The sequence below is a fragment of the Leguminivora glycinivorella genome, chromosome Z (genome assembly GCF_023078275.1).
Source record: "Leguminivora glycinivorella isolate SPB_JAAS2020 chromosome Z, LegGlyc_1.1, whole genome shotgun sequence".
In the NCBI taxonomy this organism is placed as follows: domain Eukaryota; kingdom Metazoa; phylum Arthropoda; class Insecta; order Lepidoptera; family Tortricidae; genus Leguminivora; species Leguminivora glycinivorella.
Genome location: NC_062998.1, coordinates 25,601,849 through 25,629,588, shown reverse-complemented (window position 1 = coordinate 25,629,588; position 27,740 = coordinate 25,601,849). Strand labels below are relative to the sequence as shown.

Genomic DNA, 27,740 nt, shown 5'->3' with positions numbered 1-27,740 from the left:
TAGTAACCTAAAAAAAGACAAATTTTTTTTTTTGTAAGAAAAATTGTTTATTGCAAATAGGCATTTTCGCGAAATGAGATTCAAAAACTTTTTTTGTAAAATAGGTAAATTTAATGTTTTTCCTACTCAGAATCACGAGCTCTTTCGATCCTACTAGGTAAAAAAAAGCGTCCCAAATTTTTCCACTTCGTTACCATTTTTCAAACACTGTACAGCGGTTACAAAGTGAAAAGTACGCAAAATAATAGACATTTTTGTGACCACTTTTTTGTTTTTTGTCCTAGATCGAAAGGGCTTGTGATTCTGAGTAGAAAAAACATAAAATTTACCTAGCTTAAAAAATTTTTTTTGGTGTTTCTTCTCGCGAATTACACATTGTGGGAAATGTAAAAAAATATTGATGAAAATTGAAGGAGATGTTTTTTTTTAAATAAATTCTGACTCGTCCGGGGAAAAATTGCGATTTACGTCAAATGTCCGGGTTTTTTGTATCTTTGTCCGGGTTTGGCGAAATTGGCAGCCCTATGTGAGTGTCAAATCAAACGTAACCACGGGCGCACTACGCTTTGAATAATGAATAGTGAAGAGCGAAGTTGAGATAAATAAATTAGTTGTTTTTGATACTTAAATACATCTTCCCATTGATGTTCTGCTTGACGGGGTTGATGCGCTTGAGGATCTGCGTCATGGTCTCGAGCAGGCGCTCGGAGCTGACGCCGGTGAGCTTGGACTTGAACTTGGTGAGCAGCTCGGTGGTGGTCATGGGCTTGCGCGCCAGGTAGCGCCGCACCGCCTCCTCCGTCACGCCACACTCGCTGTACACAACACAACACACACCCGTCACTCCCGCATCTACTATATCTCTCTCATATATATACCTACGAGCCAACCTCATAGCCTAATGGTACGCGAACCTAGCCTTACGATTACGATGTTTTCTTTCATATGGAAGTTTTCAAGTCGCTCTCGGCCTTGTGACCATTGATAAATATTTATAATATCTGATATCACCAGGAAATAAATAAAAACCGGTCAAGTGCGAGTCGGACTCGCCCACCGAGGGTGATTGAACGACCGATGAGTGAATCCCAGCGGCCACTAGGCTCGCCGAATCTAATCGCAACATTTACTTTGAAACTGCGTCGGTAGCACGCGGATTGCGAAACGAATTGATTTGGTTCGGGTTAGCGTTAAGCCCTGAGGATAATTGAAAAATACTAAAAAATATTAGGCAACAGAATCACGAATAAGCGACACGAGAATCGTGGCGATGTTAGAAGATAAAAAGTCTCATTTCGAGGGTTGTGTATCAACCTTGTATAGTTAAATAAAATCGTTTAACTCGAGCTCGTAATCCTCGTATCGCAGGTCAATCTGTTTAAAAGCGATTATTATATGAGTTGGAGTGGTGCAGTCACCAACAATTTAATAAAATAGGTAGTATAAAAATAAGGCTGCATAAATATCTGACACGCCCTCTCTTACGGCTCAGCCACGACATTGGTCTAAGCGCGACAGCGGTGAGCGGCAGCCATACGTGCGAATGAAAAGTCCCATCGCTGTGTCTCGCTCCAATGTATGGCCCCCGCTCACCGCTGTCGCGCTTAGACCAATGTCGTGGCTGGGCCGTTATGGCTGTAGAAATAAGAATAAATAATAAGATTGTGCGTTTTCAAATTATCCGATCCGATATCGGACGTAGGGCCAATATCCCATACATTTAAGCCTTCACCTTTGATTTTTGCCTTTGAAATACTTCCTACATCCGATATGGGATCGGATAATGTGAAAACGAATTAAGACTGAACATAAATACAGGATGGAGCAGCTTGCCATAGATTTGTTAGTAAGGACGTGGCACAGCCATAGCATACTAACGTGTAGGAGGGATCGATCTTGGGCCGCTTGGCGGGCGGCGCGTTGGCTGCGGCAGCGGCGGCGGCGGCGTGGGCGGCGGCGGCGGCGGCGGCCGCGGGCGCGGGCGACCCAGAGCGAGACGTGCTGGCGCTGCCCGGGGCGCTCGCTGCAAACGACACATTACTTATTGTAGGTATTTCATGCCTTCAAAAAATTACGTCGTCTGTAATCTTTATAATTTTTAAGAAAAAAAAACCGCCTTCCTTTGGGGTTCTGGTGATAAATACTTTCAAATGTTGGATTAAGTTATCAATTCGTCTGTATATTTTTTAATGTTCGTTATTCGATATCTCCGTCATTTCTGAACCAATTTTGAAATTTGGATGATTCTGAAGTACTTACAGATGAGAATGATTATCAGAACGGAACTCTAACCAGGGGCGGCTCACTCTTCATCAGCAGTTCCACTGCACCAAATGTCACTGTTCTGGACGTATGCTGTTCTTATATAATTTTTAAGAAAAAAAAAACCATCGCCTTTCGGGTTCTGGTGAAAGCTACTTGCGAATGTTGGATTATGTAGAAATGTGTAAGTATTTTTTAAAACTGCTTTTAATGCTTTAATTATTAGATGGCAACACAAATGAATATACGTATTACGTTAAAGTTTGAGGAGTTTCCTCAATTCCTCATGAATCCGATTATATTATAAGAAATCGAAGCTTGACAAACTTTGACTTGAAAACTCAATATGCTTAACAAACATAACTAAATAAATGTCACTGTTCTGAACTTAAATGCATGCTTTTCTTACAAAAATACCAAAGTCACTATGAGTGTGCCGTTCAGATTTGAGAAGTACGGTTCTGACTATCATCAGCAGGTCCACTGCACCAAATATCACTGTTCTGGACGTAAGTGCATGCTGTTCTTATAAAAATACCAAAGTCACTATAAGCGTGCCGTTCAGATTTGAGGAGTTCGGTTCTGACCATCATCAGCAGTTCCACTGTACCAAATGTCACTGTTCTAGACGTAAGCGCATGCTGTTCTTATAAAAATGGCAAAGTCACTATAAGCGTGCCGTTCAGATTTGAGGAGTTTGGTTCTGGCCATCATCAGCAGTTCCACTGCACCAAATGTCACTGTTCTGGACGAAAGTGCATGCTGTTCTTATAAAAATACCAAAGTCACTATAAGCGTGCGGTTCAGATTTGAGGAGTTCGGTTCTGACCATCATCAGCAATTCCACTGCACCAAATGTCACTGTTCTGGACGAAAGTGCATGCTGTTCTTATAAAAATACCAAAGTCACTATAAGCGTGCCGTTCAGATTTGAAGATTTCCGTTCTGGCCATCATCAGCAGTTCCACTGCACCAAATGTCACTGTTCCGTACCTAAATGCATGCTGTTCCTTTAAAAACACAAAAATCACCATATGTATGCCTTTCAGATTCGAGGAGTTCCCTCGATTTCTCCAGGATCCCATCATCAGAACTGGGTTCTGAGAAAAATGGGACCAATCTGTATGCATATACATTCAATCAAAAAAATAATTTTCAAAATCGGTCCAGTAACGACGGAGATATCGAGGAACAAACATTAGAAAAAATAAAAAAATAAAAAAAAACATACAGACGACTTGATAACCGTCCTTCTTGAGAGATATGAGGCGACGGTTAAAAAATACCAAAGTCACTATAAGTGTGCCGTTCAGATTTTAGGAGTTCCGTTCTGACCATCATCAGGAGTTCCACTGCACCAAATGTCACTGTTCCGTACGTAAATGCATGCTGTTCCTTTAAAAACACAAAAATCACCATATCAGGGTGTCCACTACTAAATCCAAAAATAATTCCCTGACTTTTCCCTGACTTTCCATGACTATTTAAGAAAATTTCCCTGACCAAATTTTCATTCTATGATGATATTTGTCACTTTTGCTTAGGGTTGCAAAAAAACAGTTTTTTTTGTCTTAAAAAAACCCGAAAAAAAAAATTTTTTTTAGGGTTCCGTTCCTCAAAAAGGAAAAACGGAACCCTTATAGGATCACTTGTGTGTCTGTCTGTCCGTCTGTTACAGCCAATTATTTTTTGGGATATGTTTGTTTTCTAAAGTACGAAATATAAAAATTTGCAAGGCAGTTCAAACTTTTATAAACTATTTTCCTTTATGTTAAAGTATTAAACTTGGCTATACCAGTGCCGGCCCGTGCACTCTCAATCAAGGACATCAGGGTAGAGCGAGTTTGAGTTTCGGCGCTCTTGGACATTGTATGCAAAAAAAATCACGAGCGCAGCGAGCGCGAAAAATTTTCCCCTTTTATACGTCCCGTAGTAGTTATTATGTACATAACTTAACAAACCAAATGGAGTAGACTAGGTACTCCATTTTGTTTGCTAAGTCAGGAAAGCAGGCTTGAAATGAAAACGAGATTTCGAGCGTATAGTGAGGGCGAAGTATTGACTAAGTTACAAAAATATGTTACACTATGTAGAAATATTGAACGCGAGCGAAGCGAGCGCGAAATTTTTTCTCTGTTGTCAGCGTCGGGATGCCCATTTAGGTGTTTTGCCACTACATGCCTTTAGGTTTCCAAGTGCTTCATCGTCACGCTTATTATCCTCCTATGCTTCTTTGACTAATACAAAATTGCGCCTCTATGTGACGTTTTGGGCCACTGGCTTTATGAGGAACTCCGCTTTGGATTGTCGGATCGAATAGATACTTAGAATTTGGACAGCGACGTAACGTAACTTTGTCTTTGTCGTTTTCACGTCGCCCTAGCAGAAGCACCTACCTTATGAATGTTGTACATGGTGACATTGTGGTGCAACTTTCCAGTTAATCTGAATCACAATAACTGAATTTATACCCGATCCCCCTCGCCATTTTGGAATGTGAGGGTGGGGCACGAAAAGTAAAAAAAAATCTGGATTTTTCCGCATTTACGAATTTGGGCCGGATAAATTAAGGTCAAGCATGAAGATATCCCTCATTAGCAATCACTAGGATGGAGGCCAGGTACTATATTTGTCATAAAAAGTCTAGAGACAATTCTAAGTTGCCTTAAAATCACTACCGGGAATCCATCTTTGTTGTTATGGATGTGGCCAACGCGTAATCATATTATTTTTTCAATACTTTTTGCTTTTTTTTTCTTGGTGCCAAATTTTTCCCTGACCTCCAAATCATTTCCCTGACTTTCCCTGACTTTCCATGACCACTATGAGCTTCCCTGACTTTTCCCTGACTTTCCAGAAAGTGGACACCCTGCCATATGTATGCCTTTCAGATTTGAGGAGTTCTCTCGATTTCTCCAGGATCCCACCACCAGAACTGGGTTCTGAGAAAAATGGGACCAATCTGTATGCATATACATTCAATCAAAAAAAAATTTTCAAAATCGGTCCAGTAACGACGGAGATATCGAGGAAAAAACATTTAAAAAAATAAAAAAATAAAAATACAGACGAATTGAGAACCCCTTCCCTTGAGATTTGGAAGGCGGTTAAAAAAAAAAACAGGCCAAGAGCATCAAAGGCGTATTTAAGTGATCTGTTCTGCGGTACTACAGTGTGGCCATCCAAATTCACCGTAGGCCGACGACGAAGATTTATCGCAATAATTCTATGTGTGTAGCCGTAGCCCGTTGCATAACGCTAATGTATGTGGTACCAGAGTTGGGCGGGACAAGGACATGTTGCTAGGTAGAGTCACACCTCGGACACTGGCGAAGTGGCGATCAAATATATGAAAGAGGCGCGTTCCTAGACTTCCTAGCACACAGTCTAAGCTCGTGTAGGTGAACGCGTACTATGCTTGTACCGAGAGGGGGTGGGCGGCACTATCAGCGGGGAGCGGGAGTGGCCATACTGTACGATAGTACTCTTTGTTATGGTATATATTTACTGCACGTGGTATAGTAATGGCAAGTGGACTAAAATGTTTACCGAATGGTGGCCGCTGGCCGTTTACAAATGTATGAAGTGCCTGGCATTCGTTGGCCCGTTGGGTCGACGACATCCGGAAATTGAGTGCAAGTGGCGTACTAAAAGCGAGACCTATGGTCAGCATTGGGTGATAAAGGCCTAATAATATGATGTGGAAGTGCTGGTGGCCTAGTGATAAGAGCGTGCGATTTTCAATTCGGAGGTCGCGGGTCGTTTCCCGGCTCTTACCAATGAGTTTTCCGGAACTTATATATGAGATGTCATTTGATATTGGATGGTGAAGGAAAACATCGTGAGGAAACCGGACTAATCCCAATAAGGCCTAGTTACTCTTCTTGGAAGGTCAGATGGCAGTCGCTTTCGTGTGTACGCCAACACAGATGTCATATATACCATAGATCAAGCAAACGTATCTACTTAGCGTGTCAAATGAACTCAGTGAAATCCACTGAGTTGTCCGTCTTTACTCGCAGCTTGCAGCTTTCAGGCGTCAATTTTTGTAAGTTGAAGTCAACCAAAACATAAAAAATGCCTCGTTACGTGATATTCAATTGCAACAACACAAAAATTATGAACAATCAAGAGCCTGAGACATATTTAAAATTACAGGCAAGAATCAACTTCAGTACAAAATTTGACACGCTCGGCCCCTATACAAATATATGAATTTGTTTCTTCTATCTAAATTAAGTTCTGTGTACGCCAATGTCCGCTTTGACAACTAACGCCAATGTTGTGGTTAGTTGTCAAAGCGGATCCCACGAGCCGTGGCAAGTGGCGGGACAGCGCAAGGAGGAGTCGGGGCACCTGAGCTGGGCGTGGGTGCGGCGGCGGGCTCCTTGCGCTTCTTGGGCTTCTTGGGCGGCGCCTCGGCGTCGGTGTCGGAGTCCTCGCTGAGCTCGGAGCTGGAGTGGTGCTTGTCGTCGGCGCGCCTCTTCTTGGTGAGCTTGCTGGCGCGCTCCTCGCCCTCGCGCGTCGGCTCGTCCTCCGGCTCCGACGCCTCCTTCTGCTCCTGCTCCTCCTCGCTGTCCTCGTCCGATGTCAGCAGCTTCCTGCAAACGACACAACACTGCCTTAACGACCATACAACTTCATCGACGCTCAACCTATTACCTCACCTCACAGCATATACCAGGGGCCCATTTCTCGAAGCTACATGTTACCGTTTACAAGCGGTTGTCAATGTCTAATATGACAAGCTTGTAACTTGTAACTTTCAGTTTTGAGAAATGGGCCCCAAAGAGACGACACGCCGCCGGCGGACGTGTCGCAGCAGTTGTTAACTTATTGAGCATACACTTGATGTTGTGTGCGCGCGTGATGACACGACTCACTGGTCGTTTGCATGTACACACACATGGAAATAATGCGCGTGTATTTCGCAATAGGAGCATCTACAAGTGGACGTAGTTACGCAGAAACGTTCCCATCCATCTGAAATTGTCATTGAAATGAAAGATTTTTGTTTTTTATACAAAGTCTAAAACTTAATGACAATTTCATGTGGATTGGAACGTTATTGCGTAACTACGTCCAAGTGTGTGTGTATGGGTTCAAGAGCTCCTGACAGGCGTATTCAATACTAGAGATGGGCCGAATATGGACTTTGTCGAATACGAATATTTAGAAAGCATGTATTAAGATTAAAACTATTAAATTATTGATAATGGTAACATTATGTTACTGGAACTACATTTGCTCTTATGATATAGTGGATAACTAAAACTTAGTTAAAACAACAGAACTCTGAACTCTTCTCAACTCTTAAACTATGGGTTTTTCAATTTTATTAAAAAACAATTGTATTTATGTTTTGACGCAAAGGTAATTATTTCTTTTTAGTAGTTCCTTAGAAAGCTACTGAAATAGGAGCTTGTTATCCAATGGAATTATCTTCATTAGTTATTTACATACATACATACATACTATCACGCCTATATCCCATGAAGGGGTAAGCAGAGCACATGAAACTTCTCAAGTTTCAGTGCCACTCTTGGCAAATAAGGAGCTGAGAGAAAACGAAACTGTGACATTGCAGTGACAGGTTGCCAGCCTCTCGCCTACACCACAATTTGCCCCTTATCCCACAGTCGCCTTCTACGACACCCACGGGAAGAGAGGGGGTGGTGAAATTCTTAACCCGTCACCACAGTTATTTACTTTGTTTATTCGGTAAATATTCGGCAATGCAACCGAATTATTCGAACCGAATCGAATACGAACATTGAAAAACTTGCCGAATATGCCGAATACCGAATATTTACCGAATATTCGGCCCATCTCTATTCAATACAAATCGCCCGGCATGTCCTTCCTTCCTCCGGCATGTCATATCTGTGGCTATTACGAACTTCACGTATATTACTGGGGACGCTATTGCACAACACCCTGCATTTTATGATTAAGCACTGAGACTTGGCACAGGTTGTTCCTTGGGTGGCCCTAAGTAGATAAAGATCGGGAGGCATCGAGAGCCCCCCTTAATTTAGGAGGGAAGAGGGGGGGAATGCTGGCGCCGCCGCGCTTCCTTTGAAACCATATTTCTCTAAAACTATACAAAATAGGGCATGCGATATATCATTTTCGGATAAATAAAGGACGAGGAATTCATTTTTGGAACAAAAAAATGTATTTTAGAACAAAAATACAAAATAAAATGGGAAAATCTGAAAACGAGATTTTTTTTTATACATATTATTGCACATTTTATGAAAACTGTAATGGTTTTTTCTAATTAAAAAATATTATTTAATAGCTACATTTATCTAGTTTTAGAAAATGTATAATTTGTTATAGAAATATATTATACGACGAGTGATAAAAAATAATTTACATCGCCCGATAGGGTGATATGAATGCTCATTTCAATAAGTTTTGTCAATGATTTCAGGTATAATCACTATTTTTAACACACGAAAGCCGTAATCATTGTAGTTTATGGCTATTTTAGTGATTAATGTACTTAAAATAATAAAAAAATACAAAAATTTTAAAAAATATTAAAAATGTGATAATTTTTTTTAACATTATCCTATTTTGTTCTTTCTACACAATATATATCTAAAAGCAATAAATATCATTAAAAAGCCACATTTATACAGTTTATAAAAATATATAGTTTGTTATATAAATATATTACGAAACGCGAGATAAAAATAATGAAAATGAAAATTTTAATGTACGGGTCAGCTTGCATTATTCGATGATGTGCGGTAAAGGTACTACCCGCTATGTAGTGGAGTTCGTCTAGTAATACAGAAATATATACTTATTCTAATAACGTTTACACATGTAGGTATATCACGACCCAGTACAGAAAATTGTAAAAGTCCTATAATATAGTTTATTTTGATTGTAAAATAAAATTGCAAAAAAAATGTCTTAATCACGTTCTCCTCTCCTAAAGCAGTTCTGCATGCATAGGCTTGAAGATTTTTTAGTTTACTAGCAGAATTTAGTTACTTCCTTTGGGCCCCCTTAAATCGGTTTTACCCATCCATAAAAGATAAAATAAAAATCGTCATATTCTTCCTTTCAGTGTCAATGATAGTTAGTTATTGCGCAATAGTGCCATAAAAAATAAACTAGATTCGTATTAGCATTAAACATTAATGATTTTTGAACTAAGACATTGCTTTTACACAAAGGAGAACCTCAAAAAATGGTCTGACTAGACGAAAACATGTGTATCGGGGCTAGTACTCAAAGCTCTCAAAAAGTGTAGCTATTTTGAGTTATTCAAATAAAACAACATGAATAGTCTGAATTTAATTATGTATATATCACAACATCCACTGCATAAGCACATCAGCTCCGAACATTTAATTTAAAAAGTCTTTTTTACGGTTGCACCCTTACGCGGCACTGTTTTTTATTACACCTGCATCCGAAAATTTCGAGGCATGTTTCTGCAGCAACAGGCAACGTTGCGGGCAAGTAGGCTCCCAAATCCCAATTGTTACAGACTTTCGTCCAGCCACAAGTAGCAAATAATGTCAAATTTTGAATTGGGTTTAGTTGACCCCATAAATGGACACCTTGATATACCTATTAACCCTTACAAAAATGGTGCAAGGCAGCTTTTGTCGGTGAAATACTGTTAATTTGGCGGTCTTTTTTGGTTAATAACTATTTTCGGCACTCGTTAACCAAAGTACAGGACGCAGATCTGGAATAATAAATATGTCAAGTAAGAATTATCCATAAATTATGCAAATAGATAACTAAGTACTATTTCACAAGATGTATTAGGATCAGATGTATATATCTGACCTATCATATCAATCGATCATTTCATGTAATATAAATAGTTAAATTCAGACTATATAGGAGTATGTTGTTTAATTTGAATAACTCTAAATAACTACACTTTTTGAGAGCTTTGAGTGCCTTTACCTCACCTCATCGAATCATACAAGCTGACCCGTACTGTACATCAAGATCGCCCTGCCACGTCACTTTCATTATTTTTTATCTCGCGTTTCGTAATTTATTTATATAACAAACTATATATTTTTATAAACTACATAAATGTGGCTTTTTATTCATATTTATTGCTTTTAGATATATATTGTATAGAAAGAACAAAATAGGATAATGTTATAAAAAAGTTATCACATTTTTTTTTATTTTTTTTATTTTAAGTACATTAATCACTAAAATAGCCATAAAATACAATGATTACGGCTTTCGTGTGTTAAAAATAGTGATTATACCTGAAATCATTGACAAAACTTATTGAAATGAGCATTCAAATCACCCTATCGGGCGATGTAAATTATTTTTTATCACTCGTCGTATAATATATTTCTATAACAAATTATACATTTTATAATACTAGATAAATGTAGCTATTAAATAATATTTTTTATTTAGAAAAAACCATTACAGTTTTCATAAAATGTGCAATAATATGAATAAAAAAAAATCTCGTTTTCAGATTTTCCCATTTTATTTTGTATTTTTGTTCTAAAATACATTTTTTTGTTCCAAAAATGAATTCCTCGTCTTTTATTTATCCGAAAATGATATATCGCATGTCCTATTTTGTATAGTTTTAGAGAAATATGGTTTCAAAGGAAGCGCGGAGGCGCCAGCCTTCCCCCCCTCCTCCCTCCTAAATTAAGGGGGGCTCTCGATGCCTCCCGATCTTTATCTACTCAGGGCCACCCAATGAACAACTGTGCCAAGTCTCAGTGCTTAATCATAAAATGCAGGGTTCCCATACAAGACATAGCAATAGCGTCCCCAGTATATTACTGCAGACGCCGGGAAGTACCTAAGAGGTTCCCGGCTGAGTGTTATAGGGATACGAAGCCGGCAAGCCTACACACATATACAGAACAAGAAGTGTATCAACGTGTTTCCTACGGTTGCGAGCGTACTCGCAAATGAATAAAACAAGTAAACGCTTTGTGAAAAGTGATAAGAATAGTATCTTGCCTGAGTGCGTCTTCTTCTGCTACTCCTTTGAGCTCTTTGTTCGCCTTCGCCTCGTGGTCTGTCTCACTGTGGACACACAAAAGAATCTGTAAGATATAGCATAATATGTATAATAAAATTGAATGATCAGATATATTTTGAATAAGTAAACCACTCAACTTCAAACTAGGATAAATCCACTCTTACTTTTTAGAGCCACCTGTCCGTTCCAAGGTTCGCCTACTAAATATTAGTTACACTTACTGATGGGCCGACGGAAAGTTTCCAAAATTCTGAAATTTTCACATGATGAAAGTTTCCAATATTCGGAAACTTTCCATACATTGTATGGACAATTGTTTGGATGGAAAGTTTCCATTTCATAAATTATAATCCCTTTATTTTTCGTGAAAGTTTCGTGAATTTTTCAAGAAATTTAAGATTTTTTGGAAAGTTTCCGCAACTTGCACATCACTACTTAAACTTTCAGACTAAATTTTCTAGTCACTCGTCGCTCCTCGAGCTCACGTGTAGCTAAATACAGTTACTAAACGAGTTAAGCCGATATTAGACTATCATAGAAATATGATCATAGACCACATGCCGTTCTTTTTCTTCACGTTGAAAAAAAAAACATGAAAAAAAAACCGTGAAAAAAGGTCGAAATATCAAAATTTGCAGATCAGTTAACACTTTTATACGGTTTTTTAGACTTTATGTTTTAACTATTAAACAAATTTAATTAATAACTTTGATTTCTGGTTTTATAAAACTAACATTTACACAATCTGTAGTTAGTAGTTATCGCGTTTTACTGTTGGCAATACCACCGCCTCTCCACGCTCCTCGCTGCATCGGCGATTCCCCAATAAATGTTTGTATACTGAATGTTTATCGAATTAAAATGTACGTTATTGTTATTGTTTGTTTGAAACGTTGTGACGTTCACGATCACGAAAAACCGTTATTGTCGTATTATTTGTTCATCTGAAAAAAAACCATGGTGCTTGGTTTTTTTTTCATGTTTTTTTTCATAATTCTGAAAAAAAAAAGCATTTGGTGTTTTTTTCTGTAGCCCTAGACGCACCTGTCGGAGGAGTCGGAGATGTAGTCGCGCTCGCGGCCCTCCTCGTCGCCGTCGTCGCTCTCCTCGAACGCCTCGTCCTCCACTTTTTTCTTCTTCTTCACCGGACCTGCCAAACCATACATTATTTCCTCATTGCAAATCCAACTGATCCAGTAATGGCAAACACATATGTAACTCCGTATTGACGGATAAAGTCTAAGAAAAAAACGTACCTCAAAGTCATAGAGATACACCTGTGGGGAACGCTCGGCTAGATGGCGCTTATAATAACATTTTAACACCTATCAATTGGGAAGACTTTTTTCAGGACGGATGCCCCGTTCTTCAATCTCCAATTCCAGAAAAGGGGCAACCAATATCTATTACATTGCTGGACATATACAACTGGGATTGGTGCGCGAACCGTACTTTGCCCATCACCCAGTTTTAAGCGCCATGGACTTCTAAGATTGAATGGGCTGATAATAGGCTAGTTCCTACTAGTCAAATCAGCTTCATTTTACGAACTGTCAAAACGATTTGCTAATATGGGATTACTATGAAATACTGAGGAGTGACGTCATGGTCAACTCGTTTACTTTATATTATCTTTCTCTTTGACTTATTAAATATAAATTATGTTTAAACATAACTACTGTCCATATTTTTCTTCTAATTAGGTGGTGTTTTATTTCGTGCACTTCATAAAATATTTGATTTTAAGTATAGGAAACTAGCCTATTCTTCTTCTGCCGTATTGTACTTTAATGCAATTTGCGTTGTCGACAGAAAAAAAGGCGATAACTGTATGTTTTTAGTATTCTTGGGGTGCGAACTTTCGTTGGTATCTTATTTACCTTTTTTATTTGGTTTCTTCTTGGCGCCTGAGTCGCTGTCGTTGTCTTTTTCTGCAGCCTCGGAGCCGGAGGAGTCGTCGTCGGAATCAATCCATTCGTCCATATCGGATATCTTTAACTCTGAAACGATCTAAGATGTTAACATGTTGGTCTAGCTTAGAGACATCTGAATAACGACCTACAATAAAAATGGTTTGGCAGATGTGTGTACAAGACGCGACAAGGGCAGATAGAGGGACAATACAAGAACAGAAATTACCAGATAAGTTTAGCAATCGTAACGCAACATGAGTGTAGACAGCTTAAGCACATTGAATGCCGCCAATGATATGAGGGTTTCGGAACTTATGTAAATGAAGAAAACATCGTGATCCCAGTAGGGCCTAGATTGTCCTCTGGGTGAGTCATAAATTAGTTTCAAAAGCGGCCATAGGGGCGCATGAACCGTGACAAAATGCTGGGAGTACGCAAGCAGATAAGAGAAAGTGGCCCAGGCGAAGAGCACAGTGCTACATTTGCTCGGTAGTTTCGGTAGGCACCTTTCTTCGCCTTGGCTCCTTTAGTCTTCTTGTCGTCGGGGTCTTCGCCGTCATCGGCCGCGTCGTCGCCGCGCATGCGCTTCCGGAACATCAGCGAAAAGTAGTTTATCACTTTGTTGCGTCTGAAATAGACATCAAAACAACATACCTATAAATTGTGTTCTATAACACTTTTTATAATGTTAAAACATAAAACACAAAATATCAACCCGCAAAGCTTTGTACTTGCTTTATCTTAGAGCTAAGAACTAACCTTCCGAATTCCTGTTCGGCTTCTTCCGCAGACAACGCTTTGTATCTTTGAATTGGTTGAAAGTTATACCTGTTAGAAAAATATCAAATTTATCAATTAATTTGTGTGTGAGCAACAAGTGCTATGCAAGTTAAAATTTCGTCTCGATTCTGTTTCAGTTTTTTTTTTGTTTGAAAGCTGAGTTAGTCGGGAGTGTTCTTAGCCATGTTTAATGAAAATCGGTCCACTATGTCAGGGTTTTTCCAAAATTTTAATTTTGTGGTTAGGTTATCATTACTTGAATCAATAACAGGAGATATTTCAATATAAAAGTTTCGTAATATAAATACTTGGTTCTTTGTCCTGTATAATCAATAAACGAATATATTGTATAGGCTACTCGCCTCCTAGTCAAATCAGCTTCTTTTTAAGAACTGTCAAAACGAATTTGAACGACTTGCTAATATGGAATGTATATGAAATCGAATTGAGTGACGTCACGGTCAACTCAGTTACTTTAATATATTTCTACCTGACTTATTAAATAGAAATTAGATTTAAAAATAACTTCTGTCCATGTTTTTCTTATAATTATCTGATGCTTTATTTCGTGCATGGTATAAAACATTTTATTTTAAATACAGTCAAGTTCTTTGTTCCAGATGAAGGTATTTTAGGGGGGCTAGGAATGTAAAGATTAGTGATAGTCACCACTCCTGCAAGGGGTAGGCGTCGATGGCGGAGTCGGCGGCGTGCGTGAACACGTAGTACGCCGCGTTCTCCGACACGCCGCCCTCGCGGATGCCCTTGAACCTGCGCACACACGTCACCTGCATTACATACTATTCTCAAATACCATGTCCAGGGTTTCAAGCCAAGTGCACCAGTTAGGAAATTATAAGACCCACAATATTAGGTCAAGGATATGAGGGCTATTATTGCAAATTGCTCAAGTTTCAGTGCCATTATTCGCAATTCAGGGATCGAAAGAAAACGAAATCGTGATATTAAAGACAGGTTGCTAGCCCATTGCCTACACCACAACTGAATGCACGGTCTAACTGTATGACACCCATGGAAGGGACCTGACACCACCTGTGTTGAAATTCTTAAACCCTTCACGTTCACAGTTTGGACATGGGGGTGATATTAACATAACACCTTACACATAGAACCTTGAGAATTATGAAAACAAAAGGTAAAACTGACTTTTTTCCTGTTTTCCCTCCCACTTTCAATATCCATGGTTGATCTTCAGGCTTGTACTTTCGCGAGATGATCCCGAACTTCTTGCGGCGAGCTTCTTCACGAATGTCTCGCCCGTACTCTGAGCCAGCACCAAATCTGCCAAGAAACAACTAGCTTGTAATTTGCCAAGAATGTTTTGTATAAAGATTTACCTATGTAATGGTGATTTGAATGGGTCCAGATGGAAAAAGAAAAAGGAGCCGGCCATTAGCATGTTGGAAAGACAACTTGGTTAAGGTAGCAGGGACCAACTGCATATGGGTAGCCCAAGACCGCATCAAATGGAGCCGGCTGGAAGAGGCCTATACCTCAAATGAGGATTCTGGTGTAACATATAACATGAATGTTAGATTAGAAATAAGTAATTTATTACCAGAAATAAATATTTATTTATTTATTTATTAATGGTGACTTGACTCAATTAGTTCAGGAACATGGCATATTTTTTCACCAACTAGTGTTCAAAAGGTTAACCTCATAATATATGTATATTTTATTTTTAAATTTGGACCTACAAATAATAGTTATACTATGTATTAATAATGGAAAAATATAATGCTGGAGATAGATGCTGTAGATTTTCTAAGTTTCACAATAAAACCTGGACTCACTTGGGCATGTCTTCATCTAATCCTTTGAATTCCTTAATGTTGTTCTCCCTCTCCATCTTAACTTGAGTCCATTTTGCAAAATCTACATTCAATGTGGCATTAAAACGCATCACATGATGTTTCTTTTTCACATTCTTAGGGACCCGAATTTTGAACTCTTGCACGGCCGGTGACGCCTGCTGAGAAATTAACACCATCAATACTAAATCAAATTACTTATTGAAAGATCACTAACAGTCTTCATTTTGATACACTCACTCATTATGAGTATACTTTTTTTATTATTAACACACTTTCAGTCTTTTGTTAAGAACATAAGTGTGCAATATCTATCAAATCATACTCATAAGAAGTCCTTACTTTGGCAAGCATATAGAGATGCTGGAGAATATCCAAAAACTGTCTAAGCAACATCAAAACAAGTTGTATGAAGAAGGCTAAAAGACCGCAGAGAATGTGGGAATTTAATAGACATACAAAAAAGGTGAAAAGTATATTTCATCCACTTGTTTATGAACCCCAAAACAACATAATTATTGCATACTGGCAATATCAGTTTTCAGAACTGCCTGCCTGCTTATTAAATAAATAAAAGAATGAAAATTAATGAGCTCTAGAAATTTGCCGCACAAAGAGATTAATTTGTTTGAAGGGATTAGAAAAAGATCTGAATGTCAAGTAACGCAATCCTAGGTGATTCAAAATTTCATAGCAAGTGTTAAACATACATAATAAGCTACTTGCCTCCTAGTCAAATCAGCTTCTTTTTAAGAACTGTCAAAACGAATTTGAACGACTTGCGAATATGGAATTCATATGAAATTGAATTGAGTGACGTCATGGTCAACTCAGTTACTTTATATATTTCTACATGACTTATTAAATAGAAATTGGAGTTAAGAATAACTTCTGTCCATGTTTTGACGTGACAACGTCTAATAACTCGTTACTACGGGCTGCATGCACGAAAAAGTTGACGTCATTGTCCCGTTCCGCAAGCGACAGCGCGGCACGAACGAGAGAGAGGCATGATCGGCTCAATTCTATATCTATCTCTCAATTCTATATCTCTTCCACTCGAAAGTAATTCTTGCATTTAAGAGGATACGGTAGCAAAAATGCTAAAATGGAAAGGAGCCCCCCTTTCAACTTGGGAATTTTAGTTAAATATGTATACAAGTGTTATTAACTAGATTTATCGAAAAAAAATTGTCCATTAAGAACAACTCAGTCAAAAGATATTTCAAAAAAATCTTTAATATCGAGGTTCCGCTCTCGACTCTTTCCTCCTTCAAAACTTAATCAATCGGAACGAAATTTGAGAATCTGAATAACAATGTAATAATCAATGTCGGACCGTTTAGCTTTTTTCGTTAATTGCTACCAATATTGAGAATCACACCTTTTTTGCGCCACAATGAAAAAGGCCGTTTTTGGAAATTTTTGATTGGCTCTAGAATCGTTAAAAAGCAGAATATAAAAAAAAACAAAACGGTCCGACACAGACAAAAATAGCAACAATCTGTGTTGAAAAAATCATTGCTCTATCTTCAAAAACCAGGGAGGAAATAGTCGAGAGCGTTTGTATGGAGAATTGACCCCTACCGTATCGTCTTAAAAATCTCATTGTTTAATCTATACTACTGTAATATTTGACGTTGTCACGTCAAACTACCGTCCGTAAACCGACTTTACAGACAACCAATTTGTTCTTATAATTATCTGATGCTTTATTTCGTGCATGGTATAAAATATTTTATTTTAACTGCAGTCAAGTTCCCTATGCATTAGATGTTTTATTATTTTTATTTTTTTATTTTATTTATTGTCACTTAGCAACTATCCTTACAGGTAACCCTAATACAATAGTGCCTATTCATAGTTATTTACATAATTATATCAGCAAAACCTTACGATTACATCAAATTATAACATATAACATTTAAACACACTTTTACAAATTCGGACATTGGACAACTAAACAAGTCAGTCTGATCAGCCACTAAATTCAGTGTACGGACGGTGCGACTGAGAGGCGCCTTACGAAGCAGGTTGGTTCTGCCGATCGGTTCCACCAGCAGCTGCGGCCGCCGCCTCCGCTCCACGTAGCCATTGGGCACGTACAGATTCATCTGCTGTAAGATCCCCGGGTTGTGAATACTGCCGCGAAGGATCTTCACCACGTAGCATGCGAGTGACAGATCCCTCCGTGTTTCTAATTTGTTATAGCCCACCATACCTATAACGAACAACGTGGGATACATAAGCGGATAGAAAGGATACACTCCGTACAGTTTTAAGTAGATGTACCTCGTGAACTTATTTTGTATCCTTTCTATCATTATGCTGTACTTCGTCTCATGCGGGGCCCAGATTGCAGCATTACATTCCAGTTGGCTTCGTACCAGGGCGTTGTACAAAGCCGAAATGGCCTTCACACTCTTAAACCCCACTGCTCGTCGAAGCACAAATCCTAGGATTCGGAACGCTTTCTTGCACTTGCTGACAATATGGTCTCTGAAAGTCAGTTCTGCATTTAAAAGTACTCCTAAATCCTTTACCGACTGCACTCGGTTCAATTTCGACCCTGACACCAAATAATTGTAGGAGAGTGGTGTTTTAGCCCGGGTAAATGTAATTGTCACGCATTTGTCTACATTAAACTCCAACTTGTTTCTCCGGCTCCACTCCACCACTCTGTCCACGTCCCTCTGAAGCCGCTTGCAGTCTTCTTCGTCTTTGATCGCCAGGAGCAACTTGAGGTCGTCAGCGAACAGTAAGCATTGAGACTCTTTCACTACTTCTGGCAGATCGTTAATCATTATGACAAATTCTAACGGCCCCAAGTTGCTGCCCTGACTTACTCCAGTTCTGGTAAATTATTTATGTGTTATTTATTTATTTGTTAGCCTGTTGTGTCCCACTGCTGGGCAAAGGCCTCCCTCTCTTTCTTCCACGCGTCTCGGTTTAAGGCAATGTTTGGCCAATCTTTTCGAAAGACGTCAAGATCGTGCCGCCATCTCCTTCGCGGTCTGCCGTCAATAGATGTACTTTCAATAATCAAATACAGTAATTACGTGTTCTGTGTACTCATTATACTCTTACCGAGGTTCCTGGTGTAGTCATTTTGAAGTAAAAATGTCGGGAAACAGTAATAGATATTCGACTTTTAAGAAGGAATATTAAAACTAAAATATATCATGACGCGGTACCAACGAGACACACTGCACGGCACGAACGAAGCAAAGTCACAAAGTGAAATGAAATGACAGTGACGTGACAGTGACACTAATGACATTTAGGCCTCAAGGTTAGTCTGGACGGGTTGACCAGATCGAACGATTTGGTAAGTAAGAAAAAAAACTGAAAACTGAAACTTTGGAAAATAAATTAAACTGTAGGCTTTGCAGGAAAAGAGTCAAATTTTATCGTCATGAAATTGGTTTGACGTTTTTAAGACGTCATCGTGTCCTTATTTATCCCATTTAACGATGTCCAGATATTTTCTCTGAACAAAAGATTTAACAATTCCGAACGTATCTTAATGTTTGTTGATGTTAATTTTATTTGACATTGACACTTCAATCTTCAATAACCAATTAGGTATAGGTGCTTTATTTTGGTGCACGATTGAAATTTTGTGCCCTGTATTCACATTTAATAGTATAAATCATATTAGAAAGAGAATGGGGAAAAAGAAAAACAAGAATAAAATAAGCGGTGCTGTTAAAACAGCAGCTAAGACAGAGAAAAAGTTGGCTAACAAACTTAAAAAAGAACTTGCGAACATGGGAGAGGTTAGTTCATGCGGCAATCAAACTACAATCGTGATAAAATATATTTGAAAACAAACAGTACATATATTGTTTGTAATGTATCCATACTTGTATTAAATCAACACACTTACGTGAATAAAAATATCTGCTATGATATGATTCTAATGTTATGATCATGAAAGCATGTTGTGTTGTGATATATTTTCGCGTAAGTGTGTAGATGAGATGTAACTGGACGCCGACTGTACCACCACGACATCCTTATTGTTGAGCTTATTTTATACTGTGTGCTTTTAGGAAGACATAGCTCAAGTTGTTGCCCAGATTGAGCTAGAGGAAGCAAAGCGATCAGCTGCTAAAGAGAAGAACTTACCTGGGCCTCCCTCGCCCAGAGCCTATGCCAGCGTGACTCCACATCCCACTAACAATGAGCTTATCATTTTTGGGGGAGAATATCATGACGGCCAAAAGGTATGTAAAAAAAATACTAATTTCAAAAGCCCCATCTGTAAACCAGATTCTGTTTGAGTCATTGAAATTTGGCTTTATTAATTAATTTATTTACAGTTAGAGTTTGATTAGTAGCACTAACACAAATCATTTTTATATTTTCCTCATTTATTAATTTTGCATTTGTATTCTTCATTTATGCATATTAGATTGGACTCTATATTATATCCATGAGTAGTATCAATGTTAAAATATTAATGGGTGATGTAATATTAAATTTCTTAACATACTGTAAGTAACACAAAGTAAATACCTGTTACAAGGCCCGTTTCTCGAAAGGTACAAGCCTTGTATTACAAGTGCGCGAACTGTCAAATCCTATGGGTTGTCATGGAAACACAGTTGTAATACAAGACTTGTACCTTTCGAGAAATGGGCCACAGGGGCCCATTTCTCGTAGCTACAAGTTACAATTTACAAGTGGTTGTCAATGTGTAATATGACAAGTTGGAAATAATAGACTTCCGCTTGTAACTTGTAACTTTCAGTTTTGAGAAATGGGCCCCTGGAATATCAAATGAGAATAAGTAGTTTTCAAACCCAGGACCCAATTGTTTGTAGGCATGATCTTTATTTCTGTAGTAGTCTGACTAGACTATAAAGTGACATCTTGTTTGCAGACCTATGTGTACAATGAGCTGCTTTTCTTCAACCCTACAAGTAACACGTGGCGCCGCGTGAAAGCGCCGGGCGCTCCGCCGCCACGCAGCGGCCACCAGGCAGTGGCCACTCCAGCTAATAAGTATGTGTTTTTTATTATTTGAAACACAATTAAAATATTGAAATGTTTTGATTAGCATATCATTGTACTTATTTCCGATTCACGTTTTCCGATGCTTACTTTCGTCTATTATTCGTAATAAATTGCATAGTTATATATGTATAAAACTGCGATCCATGAGCTGCGGCTTCAAAACTTTTACTTTATGTCCTTTTCTTTGCAGAGGCGAGCTATGGGTATTTGGCGGCGAATTCACAAGCTTGTCGGAGACACAATTTTATCATTACAAGGATCTGTGGTGCTACTCCCTATCTGAGAACAAATGGGAAAAGGTACTTAAACAAATATTAATATTGTTTCAAACTTTTCAAAGTGGATTGCAAGCCTAAGTACAACCATTAATCTCTAGGACGGAAGTAGTCTAGTACCTTTTTTAAAATTTGCAAAGAGAATGGAGTATAGAGGTGTGTTGTCGAAGTAAGTAGTGTAGTCCCAGTGCCTTTAATGCTTGCTATGTCTTGACACAGTATTAAAACTTAGAACTCTCCCATATTGTTTTATTCTTAGACTTAATTTGTTGTATACGGTGTTATTGGGTTGGTAAGAAAGTAATGAGCGATCGATTAAATTCCACATAAAATTTTTGAGAGAGTTCTAGAATCTTCTATGGTCGAAAGTATATAAAGGGCGAGTCGCACAGTTTCTCGTCAGTCATTCACTAGCTGTCGCCGAGCTAATATAAGGAAGAAAATGGACGAATTAAAAGTGCATGTAAGGCATTGCTTACTATATGAATTTCAGTCTGGCCATTCAGCCGCCGAAGCAGTGCGTAATATATGTCAGCGTGTTGCTCCTGAAGTTGTGTCTGAGGCCACGGCGAAACGATGGTTCCAGCGGTTTCGTAGTGGCGACTTTTCATTATCAGATCAACCTAAGTCTGGTCGACCGGTGAAGATTGATGTAGCCAAATTAAAAACCTTAATTGAAGGAGATCCGAGGCTAACGAGTCGTACTCTTGCTACCGAGTTAGGCTGCTCTCATGTCACCATAGAAACACATTTACACGAGTTGGGAAAAAACTACAAATACAGTGTTTGGATACCGCACGAACTTGATAGAGATCAACTAAACCGCCGTGCCGATATCTGCATACAACGTCTGTCTTTTCGCCGCACATTTAACTGGTTGGACCATCTTATCACTGGAGATGGAAAATGGGTCTTATATATAAATCACACACGCAAACGTCAGTGGCTAGCTCCAAACGAAAAAGGAATAGAGGCACCAAAAACAGAGCCTCACCCGAAAAAAGTTATGCTGTCCGTTTGGTGGGATATTCATGGTATTATTCACTGGGAACTCCTACCAAGTGGAATGACTGTTACCGCATCAGTATACTGTAATCAGCTTGAAAATTTAAACCAAAAAATCTGTCAGAATCGTCCACAGCATGCTAAAGTTTTTTTCTTACACGACAATTCTCGCCCACACATTGCAAAAGTGACTCGGCTAAAGCTATTGGAGCTAGGTTGGAAAGTGATACCTCATCCACCGTACTCTCCAGACTTGGCACCTACGGATTACGCATTGTTCAGATCGTTAAGCAATGCCTTGAATGAAAAAAAGTTCGATGATCAAGCCCATCTACGACAGTACATAGCTGAGTTTTTTGAATCTAAACCTAAGAACTTCTTCGCCGATGCTATTCATTCTTTACCAGAACGATGGAGACAAGTAGAAGATAACGAAGGCCGTTATATTTTTGATAAATGATTAAAATAATAAATTAAATAAAAATTACAATATTGGTTATGATTCGCTCATTACTTTCTTACCAACCCAATACATAACATGTCTTTGATGCTGGTAATGTAATTCAATATAATAATAAAGGTGGTAGCGGCGAACGGTCCTAGTGCGCGGTCGGGGCACCGCATGGTGCTGCTGGGGCGGCGGCTCGTGGTGTTCGGCGGGTACACGGACGACGGCCGCGAGTGCCGCTACTTCGACGACGTCTACAGCTTCTGCCTCGACTCGCGCACCTGGAGCCGCCTCGCGCCCAGCGGCCGCGGTCCCTCGCCGCGTTCCGCCTGCGTCATGGTGCCGGCCGGGAACGATGAGGTCAGCTCTCTCGCTAGTAATATTAGCGTACCGATTCTATAGCCTGCCGGTCTGGCCTAGCGCGTAGTGACCCTACCTACTAAGCCGCGGTCCCTGGTTCGAATCGAGGTAAGGGCATTTATTTTGTGTGTTGAGCACAGATATTTGTTCCTGAGTCATGGATGTTTTCTATGTATATAAGTATTTGTATATTATATAAAACACAAGCCTTCTTGTGCTTACCATGGCACAGTCAATCTGTGAAGAATTTCCTATAATATTCTAAATTCAATATTTGATACTGAAATCAGAAATTATGTGTAATTTATGTTACAGACTAATTTATTTTAAGTTAAAAGTCATTTGTAAGTTTCATTCTCAGTGGTGCAAGTTGAAATATTAATATGGCGTCAATTTGCATTAATGAATAAATAAACATGCAATGAATGGTCACTCGCGTTACAGTTATTAGACTTATATTGACCGGGATGTCCGCGATATAGACCGTGATTACCTTTTTGATTCCGGTCAATGTAAGTCTAATGAAAATAACCGTAAATCATTCAAAACTCTTGTTACAGTTATGTGAGTTATGTCGAATTGCCTATATCATAGAATTTTGTTTTGTTTGATAAATAGAGGAAGCAAAACAAATACAAAGTTCTTTCAATTGAATATTTCACTTGTGTAGAGGGTCTAACGCATATCAGTAGGGTCGTTTGTCTATTAGATAAATTGATTTCATGGGTCGAGCAGTGGAATGAATGTGGGCGGTGTGTCCTCAGCTGATAGTGTACGGCGGGTTCTCCCGGGCGCGCGAGGGGCGGCAGGAGCGCGCGCTGACGCACTCCGACCTGTTCCGGCTGTCGGCGCGGGCGGACGGCGGCGGCGGCTGGGCGTGGCGCGCGCTGCCCGGCGGGCCGCTCGCGCCGCCGCCGCGCGCGCAGCTTGCCGCCGCCGTCAACACGCACTCCTCCAGGGCTTACGTCTTTGGCGGAGTCACTGTGAGTTTACTATCATTTTATTTCAAATAAACACTATAATAATAATTTATGCAGATTTCGGTCCTTCTTAGTTATGTATGGACTATAACGTTTTAAATTCTCGCGTTTTGTACACATCTTTAAAGTGCCTCATAGGTCGAACGCGATTAAAAAGATGACGTTATTTAATCGCGTTCGGCCTGTGAGTAACTTTAAATATGTATACTATGTATGGACTGATAACCAAAAAGCTTCCTAATTTTACTTATTTGTCCTAAATTCCAGGATGTAGAAGAGACAGAAGAAGAACTAGTAGGTGAGATGAGCGACGACCTGCGCATGCTGGACCTGGAGGCGGGCAAGTGGCACAGCGTGACGCTGCGCACCCAGCAGCCGGCGCGCGCGCCCGCCGCCGCGCCCGCGCCAGCGCCCGCCGCCAACGCAGACGCCGACGCCGTACAAGAAGCCGTCACAGGTCTGATACATTGCTGCAGAAGTTGCAGAACTTAACATGCTCACTTATACATACTGGGTGAAATCAAATTGGTAATACAAAATAATATTTTCTGGGTCTCTTCATGATTACGATCAACTTTTACTGTGGGACTTACATTGAATCCGGCAGAAAAAATGTGTAAATTCTGGTATCGAGTTCATTAATATGTATGCCAATTTGCAAGGGATCAATATGGAGAAATGGATACAATTTATTAATGAATCATAGCAAAAGTTCGTTTCATAATTTGTATGGAGATGCAGATTTTGAAGTGATTTTTTTCGAAGATGGTCCCATTTGAAAAAATTCAAGTCAAAAATTGTCTGAAGTCATGAGTAGATCCAGAAAATGTTATTTTGTATTAACAATTTGATTTCACTCTGTAAATTCAATGGTAACTTATTATACATAATAATTAATAACATATTAAAGTACTGTGTTTACTAAGCACATTCGAATAATACCTAGTTAACAAAAAAAACAAACAGAAAAGACCTTTAAAAATATTGACTGACATCAGACAAAATTAGAATATTAGTATACTAGCTTTTGCTCGTGGCTTCGCTTGCACTAAATTCGGAAATTGCGGAGTGCTCCATACAAACCTCCACCTTCCATTTTAGGGAAGTGGGGGTTAGAAAGAGACAAAAAGTAGCCTATGTCATCTCCAGTTAAAAAATCACGTCAATTCGTCGTTCACGTCCTGTAAAATTTGCCGTTAATAATAAATTTCAATTTAAAATTGAAAAACCAAACAAAAAAAAATTGACGGACAAACAAACAGACACACACACTCAAAGGAACAAGCAAAAGGGGAAGCGGTAGACCGCCAGCGACATGGCTTACGATTGTCCAGAGGGACATGAAAACACTATCATTACAATGCAATGACGTATATGACCGCCACAAATGGCGTGACATGATGAAGAAAGCCGACCCCGTGTAGCGGGATAAGGGCGAGGACAAAGAAGAAGAAGACGACTACGAGTGAGAAGTTTAGATTGAGCAGATGAAGTTTTAACTTTTTTTTTAAATGAAATAAATGACGGAGCGTTTCTTACTGGCGGAGGAATATTATTCCAGCATTTTGTGGCAGCATACCGGAAGCTGCCACGAAAGCTAGCCGAATTGTTTCGGGGGAGATCAGGCATGTGGTGGTCTCTCTTGCATTTGAGAAAATGAAAGTTTGTTAAAAAGATATGAGGGTTTTTTTCTATTTATTACTCCAAATAATAAGGCTGCAAGATGTAGCGTTCTGAGCGCCTCCATTTTAAGCAGTTTTTTTATTATTTCAGAATGGTGTAACCCGTGTAAAATGGGCGCGCTTTAGTATAGGAAAGCAAAATCTGGCGCAGGCAGACAGGCATAATTAATAGTTATCCAAAAAAATAGTTATTCGGCTGTTCTAGTTCTGATTAAATGAGTTATTTACAGTTGTAACCGACGAGGTGTTCACCATGAAGCTGGGCGGCGCAGCGCCGGCGGCGGCGGCGGCGGCGGGCGCGGGCGACGCCGCGCCGACTCGCCGCGTCGCGCCCGGGCCGTGCCCGCGCATGTCCGCCATGATGGCCGTGCAGCGCTCCGTTCTCTATGTCTATGGCGGAATCCTGGAAAAGGACGAAAAACAATTCTACCTCTCTGATATGTACAGTTTAGGTGAGTTGTTTTTATTTATTTATAGTCTCTACTAGATTCGTGTTATGTTATTTACGAGAACGTGTGCGTGTGAGTGTGTTAAATTTGGCAAAGTCGTGCGTCATTCTGAATTACACGATTTATACAGTTCAGTCACCTTCAATAACATCGCACAAAAAGAAGACTGCAAAAAATGGTTTAATTTCCAAAATAAAGTTTTAGTTTTATTTGGTTTTGTCCATCACCGTAGACTAGGCCTGTCTCGTGGAGTCAGGGCAAACATCTCAATTTTCTATAATTCTCCTACGATAAACTGCCATTTACCTACCTACCTACCACCAAAATATTAGACAGAATGTTAGAGTGTGTCAGATTAGAAAGCTGATTGAGCAACGTTTATCATTGGTGTTGGTTCCAGACCTGCACAAGCTGAGCGAGTGGAAGACGCTGGTGCCGCAGCCGCCGCTGCCCGAGTGGCTCGGCTCCGACTCCGACACGCAGTCAGGCAGCGACTCCGACCAGGACGACTCCGACACACAATCTGACCAAGATTAACATTCAACTATGTTTTCACAATGTATATAGAGTATAAATCCTCTGAAAATATCAAATAAACAATTTATTGTTAAGTAGTTATGTCTATTCGTTGAGCACAGAATTGCATTAGCCTGCAAGTGGGAATATGTAGGTTCCAACTTGTCATAAGTAGACATTGACTACCACATTGTAACTTGTAGCTTCGACAAATGGGCGCCAGACCTTACTTATTTTCTCAGAACCAAATTCATGGACAAAGTTTGTAGTGATATCATGTATTTTACTGTACTGAACTGCATACTTGTTAACTTGGCGCGGCGGCCATTGTACAAAATTCTCTTGATTTCTGAAGGCTGTTTTTTATGACACGGAATCTAATAGTACATTACGATGCAAGTGTGGCAAAGAGGAAATTAAAAACGAGTGGCGATAAATGAAAACACGACCGAAAGGAGTGTTTTAAATCGACACTAGTTGAGTTCTAGAGAAATAGTACCTACATTACGATACAAGCGCGGAAAATAAAAGAGGAGGGTCGAAAAGAGTGGCGGTAAATTAAATTTGACAAATTCGTGCGTCATTGTGAATGACACGATCAGCAATTTTATGAAATAAGTCAATTCCCCTAAGGCCAATAGTACACTATCATATGTTTACCATAGAAATATGATCATAGGCAACATGCCGTCCTTTTTCTTCACGTGTACTTTCGGCCTAACTGCGACAGCTGTGGGTCAAAGGAAGATGTTTATCATGTTCTCATACTTATAGAGTCCAATAAAAATCGAGCCCTTAGGGAGGCGCTCTTATCGTCAACCAACCTAAACCACAGTATAAGGACGACTCAGTATTCAATCTTCGGCAGCGGCGACGCGGTCGGTATCTACTGCGCAACGTCACGCAGGGTTGGACAAAATTACTATAAATAAAAAAAATATAAAAATAAAATATTGGGGACACCTTACACAGATCAACTTAGCCCCAAACTAAGCAAAGCTTGTACTATGGGTGCTAAGCGACGATATACATACTTAAATAGATAAATACATACTTATATAGGTACATAGAAAACATCCATGACTCAGGAACAAATATCTGTGCTCATCACACAAATAAATGCCCTTACCGGGATTCGAACCCAGGACCGCGGCTTAGCAGGCAGGGTCACTACCGACTGAGCCAGACCGGTCGTCTGTT

The 27,740-nt window shown here is 39.5% G+C and overlaps 2 protein-coding genes across 4 annotated transcripts; one reads left to right on the top strand and one right to left on the bottom strand.

The window, feature by feature from the left end:
* Positions 1–101: 101 nt before the first annotated feature.
* On the bottom strand, positions 102–19,028 carry LOC125241030 (general transcription factor IIF subunit 1). Of its 3 annotated transcripts, none has more exons than XM_048149306.1 (12): positions 18,891–19,028; positions 15,786–15,964; positions 15,136–15,270; positions 14,638–14,739; positions 13,948–14,016; positions 13,695–13,816; positions 13,156–13,275; positions 12,320–12,425; positions 11,254–11,319; positions 6,619–6,863; positions 1,879–2,023; positions 102–815 (listed from the first exon to the last, which is right to left on the bottom strand). In XM_048149306.1, the coding sequence occupies exons 1-12, from the start codon at positions 18,909–18,911 to the stop codon at positions 608–610; spliced, it is 1,518 nt and encodes a 505-aa protein (XP_048005263.1). In that variant the 5' UTR covers positions 18,912–19,028; the 3' UTR covers positions 102–607. The 3 variants fall into 3 exon arrangements, with proteins under 3 accessions (XP_048005263.1, XP_048005264.1, XP_048005262.1); XM_048149307.1 differs by having other exon boundaries at positions 15,786–15,961; XM_048149305.1 differs by lacking the exon at positions 18,891–19,028 and adding an exon at positions 17,830–18,876 and having other exon boundaries at positions 15,786–15,961.
* A 350-nt stretch (positions 19,029–19,378) lies between these two features.
* Positions 19,379–26,638, top strand: LOC125241031 (kelch domain-containing protein 4). Its single transcript, XM_048149308.1, has 9 exons — positions 19,379–19,582; positions 19,859–20,032; positions 20,692–20,813; positions 21,016–21,124; positions 22,686–22,913; positions 23,678–23,896; positions 24,161–24,350; positions 25,806–26,027; positions 26,425–26,638. Exons 1-9 carry the CDS (start codon positions 19,472–19,474, stop codon positions 26,559–26,561), a joined length of 1,512 nt encoding a protein of 503 aa, XP_048005265.1. The 5' UTR covers positions 19,379–19,471; the 3' UTR covers positions 26,562–26,638.
* The last annotated feature ends 1,102 nt before the right edge of the window (positions 26,639–27,740 follow it).

Bases quoted from the DNA above. Each gene is read 5' to 3' on its own strand.
- LOC125241030 (XM_048149305.1), bottom strand. From the start codon at position 17,898: ATGGCTACGTGGAGCGGAGGCGGCGGCCGCAGCTGCTGGTGGAACCGA. The intron at 2,024-6,618 runs GTGCCCCGACTC...TGTCGTTTGCAG, and splicing joins CGCACCCACGCCCAGCTCAG to CGAGCGCCCCGGGCAGCGCC. The intron at 816-1,878 runs GTTAGTATGCTA...TGTTGTGTACAG, and splicing joins AAGATCGATCCCTCCTACAC to CGAGTGTGGCGTGACGGAGG.
- LOC125241031 (XM_048149308.1), top strand. From the start codon at position 19,472: ATGGGGAAAAAGAAAAACAAGAATAAAATAAGCGGTGCTGTTAAAACA. The intron at 23,897-24,160 runs GTGAGTTTACTA...CCTAAATTCCAG, and splicing joins ACGTCTTTGGCGGAGTCACT to GATGTAGAAGAGACAGAAGA. The intron at 26,028-26,424 runs GTGAGTTGTTTT...TGTTGGTTCCAG, and splicing joins CTCTGATATGTACAGTTTAG to ACCTGCACAAGCTGAGCGAG.